This window comes from Larus michahellis, chromosome 1 (genome assembly GCF_964199755.1).
Source record: "Larus michahellis chromosome 1, bLarMic1.1, whole genome shotgun sequence".
Taxonomy (NCBI): domain Eukaryota; kingdom Metazoa; phylum Chordata; class Aves; order Charadriiformes; family Laridae; genus Larus; species Larus michahellis.
Genome location: NC_133896.1, coordinates 42,434,397 through 42,448,033, shown reverse-complemented (window position 1 = coordinate 42,448,033; position 13,637 = coordinate 42,434,397). Strand labels below are relative to the sequence as shown.

The 13,637-nt window shown below is 50.0% G+C and overlaps 1 protein-coding gene across 1 annotated transcript; it reads left to right on the top strand.

Moving 5' to 3' along the window:
• The first annotated feature begins 3,741 nt into the window (after positions 1-3,741).
• CSRP2 (cysteine and glycine rich protein 2) lies at positions 3,742-12,836 on the top strand. Its single transcript, XM_074573717.1, has 6 exons — positions 3,742-3,822; positions 7,950-8,068; positions 10,032-10,200; positions 11,220-11,352; positions 11,798-11,891; positions 12,502-12,836. Exons 2-6 carry the CDS (start codon positions 7,957-7,959, stop codon positions 12,576-12,578), a joined length of 585 nt encoding a protein of 194 aa, XP_074429818.1. The 5' UTR covers positions 3,742-3,822; positions 7,950-7,956; the 3' UTR covers positions 12,579-12,836.
• Positions 12,837-13,637: the final 801 nt, after the last annotated feature.

Below are 13,637 nucleotides of genomic sequence, written 5' to 3'. Positions count from 1 at the left end.
CTAACCTAAGCAATGGCGTACCAAGGTGATGCTCAGTCTCCCTCTGTGACCCTTTTTGTGAATAATATTAGATGCTTCAGTGCTTACGGTGGGACCAAGAATTCCTCAGTGTGGGAAACACCTGGGATGCTGCAAAAACCTAATACCTCTGAGCACCTACGTTGAAGCACACACATCTCCCTTGGCCATGACTTAGAACAAAGCAAATTCTTTAAATAAAAAGTTTAAATCTTCCTCATTTCTTAGTTTTAAAATCCTGGCAGCAGAGAACTCTTCAGTATCAGTCCCTACATCTTAGGAATCAAATATCATGAGGTATAGTATTAAAAAAAATGAATGCTCTAAACAAAGGAAGATCTGGGTAGATTTTGAATAGGATTAGAGAACTGACTATTGATTTTTGTGTTGAGAAGCATCACCAATATAAAGACGTAGGTCAACAAAGATGAAAACTATTCATATGTTTCATAAATTACGCTAGCTTAGATCATGTTGTTTATTGGACATGCACACAGCTATTTCTTATAATGACTAGGCAAATGAAGATTTTTTAAATTAATTCTTCCTAGAAATAAAATTTCCTAGAAGTAAAATAATTTATATGAAAGACCACTGACAAAGAAATCAATGAGCTTGGAAAACACAGCTTTCCCATACTGAATGTCTCTGAGATCTGTACTTTGGATTTAAACAAGCTGATTCAAAAAAATCACAGCTCTGGTAAACTCCAGAACTGTCTGCTGTATTTTTATTAATTTGTGCAAACTTCATTGATTTATCACTGCTGTACTTATGCTGGAATAAACGCATAGCGCCACTGAGACACATGACCATTTAGATAAGGAAATCAGCTAAAAGCATATGCCCTTCTAGGACAGGGCAAATCTGGGTAACTCTGGGCATGAATTAATTTTTTCACTAGCTGATACTGCATAGAGAGCACTTGAAAATTCCCTTTACTAGGGGCAAGTCTGGGGGTTGGCCAGTGAGAAATCAACCAAGGCACCACGGGAACCGCTGTGAGGAGGCTGACCTCGAAGGCTGGTAAATGAAGAGCTCTAATGCTAGCTTTAAAACTATCTTTTGTAATAGGATAATTAGCTAAATTATGCTCTGTCAAGAACAAAATTAAGGGAGCTCTATCTGTAGTAGCAGTATTTGGATAAAACTAGGTCTGACAAAAACAACGTCGGAATATGACTAAACCCCCTGCAAAGTAAAATCTGGACTATCTATCTAGAATAAACTTTCATAAAGTAATAGCAAGGATTACCAGCAGAGCAAGCAGATTGACTCTGCCGTGAGCAGACATGTGGGACCACGCTTACGAGATCAAATGAGGATAAGATAATCCCAGGTGAATGGAAGGTATTTAGTGGATGTGAAAGGCCTGAGGACACTGATGTGCAACAAGTCTTTTGAGAAGTAACTAGGTCAGACAAGCTGATGATTTACTCAGCTCCCCCGCAACGTGGAAAACAACTTCTACATAAAATTACGGCACAGCTAAAACCTCGACAATTTTGTTCCGAGGTGACAAACATGCTTCGGGTCAATTTTACAAGTGAAAGGAGAGCTGGTTTTGTGTACAGCCTGTGGGCTTTCCCATGGCCAAGGAAGCAGAAGAAAATGGAGGCACACCTCCTCGCTCACAGAGCTGTGCAATCCACAGGGGAAAGGAACCGGGGCTGTTAATGCACTGTTTAATGCACGATGTTTCTCAGAAATAAACTGTCCTAATTATAAGCTGCTGAGCTCAAAGGGGCAGAAACCAGGCAAAAAGCCGGTTGCAGGAGCCCAGCTGCCCGCAGGGAGGCCCGGGGTGGTGGTTAGGTGGGAGCTCCTCCCCAGGCCAGTGAGAAGAGGCAACATCTGAGATTTTGGAGAAGTGAGTCGGAAAGAGGGATCTACAGCAGGTGTAAGGCAGGAAGGCGGGGAAGGATGGGGCTGCGTCCGGAGGATGGCGAGGAGGGCGAAGGTGGGGGTGGGGCTGCTCAGGCAGTAAGAGGGATGCGCAGGGTAACCGGGTGAAGGAGCGCGGGACAGCGAGGAGGAATGCGGCAGGGTAGGATGCAGGCTTTATCTTTTAAAAAAAATATTTGAACTACGCCCTCAGGAAAGACAGAGACAGAGATGAAGGGAGCTGCTGAGGAGACAGAATATGTATATTTATATCTATATATAACATAAGTATGTAGTTATAGAAAATAGATATATACATATTTATAAGTGCATTTATAAAATGTATCGATAGAAATAGTCATTATCATAGAAATAAAGTAGGTGGTGAAAGTTTCATTCTTGCTTTTGTTTTCCTTCATTACAAGGTTTTATTCCCGAGTGTCGCAGTAACGTATTCCTTAATATTGTTCCTACAGCCGTGGACTTATCAACATATTTATGTCTGTCCCCCACAGTCACTCTGCTTCTGACAGACTCACTAAATATTAGGCATGAAAAGACTAATTCTTGGATGTCATACTCTCTTCCAGCTCATTTTTCAGTGCCTCACCATTGAAGAGTGGGTTTTTTTGCACCAGCGTGGCCCTTTAGTCACAGGGAGAATTTCCTTTCTTTGGGTACGGTCAGACCTCGCCAGAACTGCCGCGCTGCTCTCTTCCCTTGGGGATGTTTATTTTTTTTATAGTCGGTAGGAAATGTTATCAAAAGGGAAAATCTAATAGCTTTGGAGGCTACCTGAGGAGACACAGTAAATAACTTAGCATCATCACACGTAGTTGCAGCAGGGCTGGGAGCAGGACAGGTTGGACAAGGGAGCACAGGCGCTTCACGCAATAAGTAGAGTCAGCCTGCCCTGACTCATTCGCCTCCTATTTGTCTGACTTGGAGAGATCCTCTCCCTTTGCGTAACCTCCAAGTCGTCAAACAACAGTCACTAACACTTCTGCTTCTCGTTGTGCTCCCTTCCCTCAAAACCTAGACTAGAATTTTTGCTACGATGCTTGAGGTCAGGCTCTTGTGTGCCGGGAGAAGTTGTTCCTGCGCTGAAAACAGAGCAACCTGGCACTCGCCTGGGTAATGAGTAACTGATTTGGTATTTGAAAGAGGAAGAGATAACCTGCATCTCCTAAACAGAGGGAGCTCTGTGCCTAACCCTGCACAAGCCAGCAGTGTGTGACAGCCCTGCGGAGCCAGGAGAAGGCAGATGAAGCACCGAGCTCTCTTCTACAGCGTGAACTGGCTGCTGTGGACAGGCCTAATTGTTGGGAAAATGATTAAAGTCCTTCCTAATGAGTCCGTGCTGGAGCAACGGTGCCAGTTCCTCCCCGGGTGCCTGTGGGCTCGCACCCGCATGGGTGCCGGCTCCCACCTCAGCCCCTTGTCCCACCGCTGGGGAAACCCATGTCTGAGCCCTACGCACCCTCCCTGGGGTGAATCTCCTGGTGAAACACGACCGTGGGACCCGTGTGGACCTTGCGGGGGCAGCTGAAGAAGTCTAAAACGTAAAGAAAAAAATCCTACAAAATGAGTAAAAACACAGGTTGGGGGCCGATCGGAGGCCACCTGGGATACCTCCTGTCGCCCGCCCGCCCGCCCCTCGGGGTGGCCACGGCAGGGTCGCGCCCCCCACCCCCGCAACTCCCCACACCCTCACGGGCACGGGGGCTCCGTGGGGTCTGCCTGCAGCAGGGACGGCCGGGCTCGGGCCCCGCGGGTGGGGACGCGGGCGCTGCCGGCCGGCGGGGTCGGGGCTGGGCGGCGGGGAGCGGGGCCGGGCCCGACGTGGCTCCGCCCCGGCTCTTTAAGGCGCTGCGGGGCCGCGGCGGGGCTGAGACGAGGCGGGAGGAGCGGAGACCCGCGGTGAGGGACGGGACGGGACGGGACGGGACGGCATGGCATGGCATGGCATGGCATGGCATGGCATGGCATGGCATGGCATGGCATGGCGTGGCATGGCGTGGCATGGCGTGGGATGGCATGGGGTGGGATGGCATGGGATGGGATGGCGTGGGATGGCGTGGGATGGCGTGGGATGGCATGGGATGGCATGGGGTGGGATGGCATGGGATGGCATGGCCCGGCCCGGTAGAGCCCCCCCGCAGCCGGCCGCAGCCCCGCGGTGCGGGATGGGGTCGCAGCCCCGCCGCGGTGGTCGCTGCCGCCGCCCGAAGCAGCGCCCGTGGGGCCCGTCCCGCCCCCCCCCACATGAGGGCTGCGGGAGGAGGGGGGGATCCCGCGGCGGTGGGGCGGGAGGAGGAGGGCCGTGGGGGGGACACCCCTCGGCCGGAGCGAAGGCAGGCGGGCTGGGCGAGCGGCGAGGCGGCGGGGCGAGGAGAAGCGGAGGGAGGTGAGGGTCTGCCCGGTGCCGGCGGGGCTCGCTGTGGGCGACGGAGCTGCTGCCGCTGGCCGGGCTTTGCCCCGGCGGGTGGCTGGAAAAGCGATCCGGGATAACCGGATAGCCCGAAATTCCTCGGTGTCTGGCTCGGGGTTGGTTTAGATTTCTCGTCTTTAAACCCTCTGTTAACAAGTGGTTTGTCACCGGCGTTTCGGGGAACGCTAGCCGAGTAACGTTGTAACCCTCTTGACGGGGTGCGAGCTTAGTCAGGATTTTCTTATTAGAGGGAACAAACCCGCAATCAGAAGTCAAAATTGTTGGTGCCGGTAGTGAGATCATCTGCGTGTTTAATTGCCACTCTCCAGCTCCCCGAAGGCCTGCCTGAACTAGCCAAAAAGTCATGAGGGAGCAGGGAGGGCTCAACGCGGGGTTGGAAGTCTGAACCTGCCGCCTGCGGAGCTCCCAAAGGAGGGCTGGGCAGCACGAACCTCCAGGGTGGCACTGAGAGAGCGGCTCGCGGGCAGGAGTATGGGCTTGTACCCTGTCCTGCGTGCAGAGCTTCTTCCAGTCATCGTCCCGTTTCCCCTTCAGTGCCTTCTGGGCACCGCTGCCTCAGGGTAGCCTTTGCTGTTGGGTAATTGAAGAATTAGTGCTGTCCTTCCCACACAAGCCGTCATGGGAACATTGTAGGGAGGATAAATGGGAATATCTTCTTTGGAAGAGAGCAAGGTCACCTTGAAGTACTGACTTCAATTCCTTTCACTTCTCATTTAATGAATTCCCAGAGCCCTTATCAGAAGATTTGAGTCAGCTAATGGTTGCCAGATCCTCTAATACTTCGTCTCCCTTGGGAAGAAGGGGTGGAGCTGCACCCCATGTTGCCCAATATTACGTGGGAAATCTAGGGCAAAGCTGGAAACCTGATCCAGGTCCTCAGCTCTAGTGTGCGTGGAAACTAAATAATTGTTTGCTAACAAAGTGATTAAAATCATTTAGGCTCACGTAAATGCACAAAACAACGTGAGCCCGGGGATGGTGAGAGGAAAAGACAGAAGTAGGTTTTGTACCAAATACCGCTTACGTTTTGGAAAGCATACAAAGTGGAAAGGAATCTCTTCTCCTTTTTTTTTTTCCTTTTTTTTCCCTTTTTTTTGTTTTTCCAGTCCATGCATTCCTCTTCCAAAGCTTTGTGCAGCCTATATTCCCTTTAACTAAGGACACTCTTTGCCATGATTGATGTCAGCTGCTGTGCGGTAGCACAGCCAAGCACTTGAATAAAAGAAATGGAATCTTAATTTTTAGACTCTACGGTTGTGCCAAGAATGACAAAGGCAAAGTGGGAAATGTCATAAAACTAATTTTATGAGCTTGGTCAGGGTATTAGTGCTAAACCATGGAGCAGTAATGGTGCTAATCCCGTGGAAGTATTAAACAAAGGGCTATCTCAGTAATTAGTGTCAGTGTGCAAATGGCACTGCTCAGCCACTCCGAGGAAGTTTCCTAAGCCTTTGCTTAGGAATGTACCTAAGGTGCCCCAATTTAGGTTAATAACCTAATCTTATTTTCCCACATGCCATGAATGGCCATCTGCTTGTCTCGGACAAAAGTCTCGTAGCAGCTACTTGGCAGCGGGTCTTGCTTGGGAACCGTGCAACAACCTTCCCTGCATCCCTAAAACTGCCCAACTAGCGCTCCGGCTGCTTGGGCGGGAGGCTTGTTTTAGCAGTACTGGCAAGATGGTTCACTTAATTCAGGCTTAGCCAAAACTGCTGCTCGGAGATGGGGTTTTGTGACTCCGCTCTAGCACAAGGTGGCAGCTGGGCACCCGCAGGACCCCTCGTTCCACACCAAGTTTTCTCCCGCGCATCGGTGGGAACCCCTTAGAGGAAGGGGATCTTGAAGCAAAGTGCTCCTCTCTGCCTCCCTGTGTCACGGCCGAGCTTCCAGTTCCTCTCTGCTGGGCAGGGGGACAACTGGAGGTTGGTAGTCCTCTGCTTCTGGCTCAGAGGGACGAGTGACAAAGCTGACTGAAGGCAGCGGGTTGTGGGTGTCGTGTGGGGATGCCGTTGTGTGTCTCTTCTCCCTGTCTGGCTGACACAGGAGAACTTCTAAGGGTAACTGGAACTGAGCTGTGCCAAGGGAAGTCAGAAGCTCCGGACAAATTCCTTCCTTCCTTCCCTCCCTGGTAGCTGATCCCGCAGCGCTGCTGTGGGGAGCCTGCTGGGAGGGGATGGTGCTGCTGGTGGGGTGGCAGGAGGTGCCCTCTGGGTTTCCGGTGGGCAAACCCATGGTCCTGCCCAGAAACCCTGTGTGAAACAAGGGTCGGTAAGGAGCAGGGGGGGCAGTAAGGCCTGAGCAGCGCCACTGCATTAAACTCGCCGAATCGATACCTCTCTCTCTGGCTGCTGTTGGGCTCCGTGCTTACAAGAGGTGGTCCTCTGGTGGTGAGCAAACCAGCATCAACCAACGGTCATGAGTCGAGGGCAGTTTAGCAATGACTGGGAGGCGAGCTTTCAACAAACCCCGCTGTGTTGTCTCTTGGTGGTGACAGAAGGAGGAAGGCCCCATAAAAGCAGAAGTTGGCAGGTCGTGCTCTGCTTTGCTGCTTTAACCCAGGACGGTTAATGGGAGGAGCAGGAGGAGCTCCCAGTCGAGCTGGGTAGGAACTCATGGTGGTGATGGCACAAGGGCAGGGCAGCTGGGGAGGGGGCAGCGCAAGTTGAGATGGGACAGTTGCTGCCTCTGGCTTAACATAGGAGGCTATTCCCAAGGCTGTAGTTAGACATGATGGGTGGCCCTCCATGCTGGTCTTCTGAGTGTCCATTGCAAATAATGCACGAGAGGCAGTTTTACTTTATTTTAAAGCAGCTGTGGCTCCTTGAGCAGTTGGGTTTGTTTCATATATCTGTCTGGTAAAGGTGCGATTCATGTAATAGCGGTGGAGTCCCGGGAAAATAATCCCTGTTAAACTTTGAAGTGCAGGCATGATCTCAAGGAGTTCAAAATGTCCCTACAGCCCTAATAAGTGGTTCTCCAGTGAGGTGAACTTTGGTTTGTACTCCGTCCCAAATGCTAGGCCCTGCAGTAAAACAGAATGCCATTGTTGGCACAACTGATTTGCTTCCATCAGACAAGAGGCCCAGCCTTAATGAAGCATAGAAACTGAAATTATATCCATCTGGGGGGGCATTCGCTCAAGGTACAGTAAAGCCCTTGTGCATGAAACTGTAATTTGTGCATATCCAATTTATGTAACTTTCAAATCCCCGGGCAGGGACGGGAGGACACGTCTCGCGAAGACTGTGTCTCTGTTTTTCTTGCTGTTCAGCAGCAGCGGCCTCTGTTCCCTGTGCCAGTCCATCTGCTTTTACAAATAGCCGTGGAGAGCCCGCCTAAGCCTCCGAGTCTGGTCTGGGATCTGAACTCAGGGCTGAGACGTTGATCTGATCACAAAAAAACCTTCTCACACGGTGGAAGGGTCACATTTTTTTAAACAGTTGGCAAAATCACAGGCTTGTGCTCCGTTAGACAAACTTCACAGACCTGGTTTAAAGGAGCCTGTGACCCCAACCCTCCTTGAGCCGGGGCGGTGGAGGACCCCCTGGTTAACAAACCTCTCCCCTTCTCCCCCCCTGCCTGGCCGGGCGCGCAGAGCCACCATGCCCAACTGGGGAGGAGGCAACAAATGCGGGGCCTGCGGCCGCACCGTCTACCACGCCGAGGAGGTTCAGTGCGACGGGAGGAGCTTCCACCGCTGCTGCTTCCTCTGCAGTAAGTATTCCCCTCCCGCTCCCCTGCAAAACCTCTCCTGGCATAGCTGGGGAGGGTCACAACAGCACGGTGCTGGTCCGCAGGAGACGTCCCTCAGCTGGGACACACAGGGGATGGCAGCGGCCAGAGATGGCTTTGACCATCATGTGGTGGGCTTGATTTCTCTGTGTGTTTCCTGGGCCTGGAGGTGCCACAGGTGTGTCTCCTGGAGAGATGTTGTCCTACCTGTCCAGCGTGAGACGGGTGGGATGCACTTCCCAAAGCAGAGCACACGATGCTTTTCTCCTCCGTTTGCCCCCCTCCCAGCCTTCTGCTCTGGAGTCTAAGGGATCTTTAGGATGGAAACTCGGCTTAAGCGTTGCTCATGCAGAGGAGAAAGCCCAGTGGCAGAGCCCCATTTGCACTGATCTGAGCTCAGCTGGACTTCTGGTGGCCCTGTGGCCGGCAGCAGCTGAAGGAACAGCCACCAAACCCCTGCCCTGAAGTCCCCCACGGACCAGGACACCAGCGTGCCTGTAGCACGGCCGGGTTGTTGGTGCTTTAGCACAGCCAAAAGCCTGGACTTTCTTGGCACAGGGTCCTGTGGTTTATTTCGGATGAAAGGAGTCCAAAGCATTATTTTCCAGTCCAACCAACAAGCCCAGCGAGGCATTGAAAATCGCTTTCTCTGCTGTGAAAAGACCTCTGCTTAGATGAAGGGAACAAAGGGTCACTGTGAATCGGAGGCTCCTACTTTGCAGACAAACAGCCTGCCTGTCTGAATCAGAGAATTTTACCCTGTTACAAACACGAGGTATTGGTTTGTCCCGCTTGCTGGTGTTTAATACCTACGGGCAGAGCTTTGGCCCTCTCCGTCTACGCCGTGGTTATAACTGGTCCTCTCAAAGGAGTTTGCTGTGAGTCTGCAGCACCTCGTCAGCGCACAGTGCTGGCACGTGAGCCTCGGCGCACCTACGCGCCTTCCCCTCAGCTCTACAGCAGTCATAAAAAAAGAAAAAAGAAAAATTAGATGTCTCAGCTGCCTCATTTTCAGCCTTTTATGGGAGTTTCTATTAAAAGAAACATGGAACTTGCAGTCAAACAATGGCTCTAGTGTGTCTGAGTATTTGCTTTTCCTTAGTGCATAGTTCTGCCGGGGTTAAAGTCTGTAGACTTAACAAACATGCATTAGTTGATTTACTTATTGGATATCTGTGTCTTATAAAAAGAACCTTGGAGCTAATGAATGCCATAAGCAAAGGTCACCCTGTATTTTGAAGACCTTAACATTCTTTTTAAACAAAAAAATCCATAATGCTTTTTTATTTTTTTTTCCCTCCCCAAAATTGTTTATCGCGGGCATAATGCTGTTGCAGACGGGAAAAGCGCGCCAGTTGGGATACAAAAGAAGGTTTAAGAAGGAAATAGTTCTGCCTTCTACTGTAACCTTGAGCAGAGTGCCTGCATTGTGCTGAAGGACAATGTGGGAATGCCAGAAAAGCACGGCCCCTCCGGTGGCAGCTGTGACACGGCCCCAACTCTGCCCCAAAACAATGCTGAGGTGGGGAGAAACCTTGAAGGATTTTTATTTTTCCATGGCCAAAAGGGCAGGACAGGGGCTCTTTTGCAGCGATGGACTTCTGCTTCGTGCTGGATGGGATCTGTCAAGGGAAACTGCTGACTCCACTCTCTGGGTTTCTGAGCAGCCTCATTCATCAAACCACAGCAAGTTTCCCGGCTTTAAATGTCACGGTCATGAAGAGGTGGGAGGGAATAGAGCCCTTTATAGGGCTAAGTATAATTCACTAATTCAAACAGCAACCTGCCCCCTCTAATCTCTGGCAGTTCCACAGCCTCATAGGAAGAATTATGGACAAGGAAACCCATAACATCACTTCTCACTTGATTTTTGGCTCACTACATGTGCTGATGGGAACGGTCCCTTAAGGCACTTCTTTAACTTCCTTTTTTCCTTTTCCTGCAGTGGTCTGCCGGAAAAACTTGGACAGCACAACTGTAGCGATTCACGATGCTGAAGTTTACTGCAAATCTTGCTACGGCAAAAAGTACGGCCCGAAAGGTTACGGGTACGGCCAAGGGGCAGGAACGCTGAACATGGACAGGGGAGAGAGACTAGGCATCAAGCCTGAGAGGTGAGAGACACTTGTCCTTGTGTGACCGTCCGGTACTGTTTTCAGAGGAGTCCTTCAGGCTGGATTTTGTTTAATTCCTGTTGTCCGGAACAGAAATGCTGCAGAATACCCCAGTATAACCCAACGGAGGGCAGGTAGCCTGCAGTGCACAAAGCTCCCGTTGGTGATGACAGGAGTAGGCACTGTAGGAGCAGGAGTTAGTGCAGGTAAAGATGCACTAACCCTACGCATGAGCCACAGGGGACTGGATCACAGAGCTGCTGATGGCCCTGCAGGAGCCCACAGAGGTGACTGTGGGTCTCCAGCCGGCCTCCTAAATAAGCTGCAAGTGACAATGTTCAACAGGTTCTGGTAGGGATGGGTAGGGAGAGCTGAGAATCTGGGGCTACAAGAAGAATGAAACTTTGACTGGCAAATGAAGAACCATTTGTGCTTAATTATAGCCAAAACTAGAAGTCCTGTTAAATAGTAAACATTCCTAGTCTGATTAAGTTCTTGCTGTAAAGCAAAGCATGTGGAAAGAAGCTGAGATATGCCTCACAGCTTGCTTCACCCAAGTTCCCAAATTACTGCTTGACGTTGATACGATGTGTGCTCTCCAGGCAGGGCATAGCCAGAACTGATAAACAGTTCAACCCATGAGGTTCAGTGATCAGTTCAGGTTCCAGATTACAATCAGTGGACAGGAATTTAAAAGGATTATTTGTAGCTTTACTATCTGATAAAACCGTGTCCTGATATGGAATTCAGCGCTTCTCTAGAAGCGTAAAAGGTGAAGTTTTCTCAGAAAACTAGCTTTTACAGTAGCTTCTTATTATCCATTGAAGTACAGCCTTTCTCATTTTTTTTTTTTTTCCTACCAAGTGTAATCAGATAGCCTTGCTGGTAACTTACCTCTCCGGTTCTGAAAAAGTCCTTTATTCTGTGCCGTGTGTTGGATGCTGCTCTGTTGTGTTGTTAAAAGAGCAAGAGGTCGCTTAGTAAAAGAGTAAAGACAACCAATGTCCCGTTTCTTCCAGCACGCCCTCTCCCCACCGACCCACCACAAATCCCAACACTTCAAAGTTCGCTCAGAAGTTCGGCGGGGCAGAGAAATGCTCCAGGTGTGGTGATTCTGTTTATGCGGCAGAGAAAGTAATAGGAGCTGGAAAGGTAAGGAACTGCACGGCATTTTGTACCTGCTCCGTGGACTTTACAGTGATGTGAAGTTATGTAAAGGGGATGTTATGTGGGTTCCAGGAGGGAACGAACTGCAGCGCAGAGTTACCTTAAAACTGCATTTCTCTGCCAGCCGTCTGCCTCGCTACGGAGAGCCAAAATCTGCTCTGAATTGACGAGAGCAAGCCCAAACCTTCCTAAACGCTGCCCTGAGCAGGAAAGCGTGCGGAATCCAGGGCTTTGGGCCGCTCGCAGAAATACAGACGCTCTCGCCTGCTACGGGCGCACTTGAGCTGGGCTTTATTGCACCAGTCATCTATAAACAATACTGACGCAGGCATGTCCAGGTAGTGCATTTTTTTTACCAACTGAGGCATTCTGTGTATTTAAACTATCTCTTTTTTTTTTCTTTTTTCTTTTTTTTTTAATTGTTTCCTAGCCGTGGCACAAAAACTGCTTTCGATGTGCCAAGTGTGGAAAAAGCCTAGAATCTACAACCCTAACTGAAAAAGAGGGAGAAATCTATTGTAAAGGTGAGGAAAGAAACACAGGCAACTTGTTTATGGCTTAAGGTAATGTGTTACAAGGGCAGGTGCCGAATTTATTCGTGGTATAAGAAACTTTCAGGTTCCTGTCAAGATGGAAATGGTCTGTAAGTCACAGCTGAGGAATTAAATTAATATTACGGAAGCTGCTGATGTGGCTTCCATCTCCGTCAAGCAGAACACTACACACTGAGAAATGCAGCAGCCGCCCGTGCCCTCTGCCTGGGGCAAGAGCAGATCAGGGTAAGGAAAGAAGCCAGCCCCCATCCTGCCCTGCCTTCTTGCGTGGTATTGTGGGGATAAACTCGATCCACACAGCAGTTTGATGACAACATATGTCTTAGCGGATATTTAGCTGCAGAACCGATGTATGAATTGCTCTCACAGAGTAGGTTGGGAGCTACGCAGACCGAACAGCGGTGGCTACCGAGCCCAGCCATGGCAGTTACGCAGCTTAACAAAGGGGTTTTAGGTGTTGCTTCCAATGGGGATGTTCTGGTGACTAACGGGACGCGGCCGAGGGGCCTAGCCCCAGGCACAGCTGTTCTTAATGAAAGAGCTGGAAGCCTCAGCCGCTGCCCATTCATCTCTCTCGCAGGTTGTTACGCCAAGAACTTTGGCCCCAAGGGATTTGGGTACGGCCAGGGAGCGGGCGCCCTCGTCCATGCCCAGTGAGGGGGCACGGCTCAGACCTCCCCGGCGGCCCTGCTGAGACCCTGCTACAAGAAAGGAGAGAGTTTCCTAAATGTTACTAACTACTGTGAAACAGATACTAGTTACTGTAGTGCTTGGGCCGTACATTCAGCAGATGATTTTTTTTTTTTTTTTTTAAAAAAAAGGCACTGCTTTTTTCCTTGCTTTGTGTATCACACTGTAACACTTTTAATACTGAGTATCAGTTCAATAAAGCTTTGCTTGTTGATATATCCTAAAGGCAAGTGTTACACGCTTTGTTTGCAATGAAAAGATGAGTAAGGGGAGCGTTGTTGGGGTACTCTGGGTGTGCAGGGGTGGAGATAGAATGATAGACTTGGTGCAGACCTTCTCCGAAAGCCCCGTGTGACTGGAAGCTGGACATACTGGTCGTGGCCTTCAGAGGTGACAGTCCTCCAGTATCACACCACTATGTGCATGTCCAAGGCAACCAGCTGCTCACTGCACATTAGTCGTAAACCTTAATCTACTGCTCTGTGCAGCGACACAGCTCTGAAAGTGATAGATTCTAAGTACCTGTGTGCCTAAATGGATATAGAGCCTCTAGTGAATGGAAAACAAACTTTTTTCACTGCAATAATTTGGTATTGAGGTGTAATAATGCACGGAACTTACTGTGCAGAAGGTGTACGCTACCAAGACAGCTGCAGATTAGTACCATCCCTACTCGGCAGCTGACCAAGCTCTGGACTACCACGTCAAACTCAGGCTTAAGAGAAGTTTTTGACCTTTTGTCCCTAGCGTTGTGACCCTCAGTTCCCTGAAGATAGCGGCAGGGCTTCAGCCTCTTGAGGATGGTGCCTGGCAAGGTAGCTGTAGTGCAATAACAGAGCAGAAAAAGATTCTGCCTTTACACAACGTAGTAGATAATGAGACTTGAACTCAAGTTGATGGGCAAGGAGTAACAGCAATTAAACACATCGAATGCAGTGTAGATCTACTCCATGCAAACACACCGGTTGGGTGAGAGCTGTAACAGCCAGGATCCCCATCTCTAATGTTCCTAAAGGTCTTCGAGTA

Bases quoted from the DNA above. Each gene is read 5' to 3' on its own strand.
- CSRP2 (XM_074573717.1), top strand. From the start codon at position 7,957: ATGCCCAACTGGGGAGGAGGCAACAAATGCGGGGCCTGCGGCCGCACC. The intron at 8,069-10,031 runs GTAAGTATTCCC...CTTTTCCTGCAG, and splicing joins CCGCTGCTGCTTCCTCTGCA to TGGTCTGCCGGAAAAACTTG. The intron at 11,353-11,797 runs GTAAGGAACTGC...ATTGTTTCCTAG, and splicing joins AAGTAATAGGAGCTGGAAAG to CCGTGGCACAAAAACTGCTT.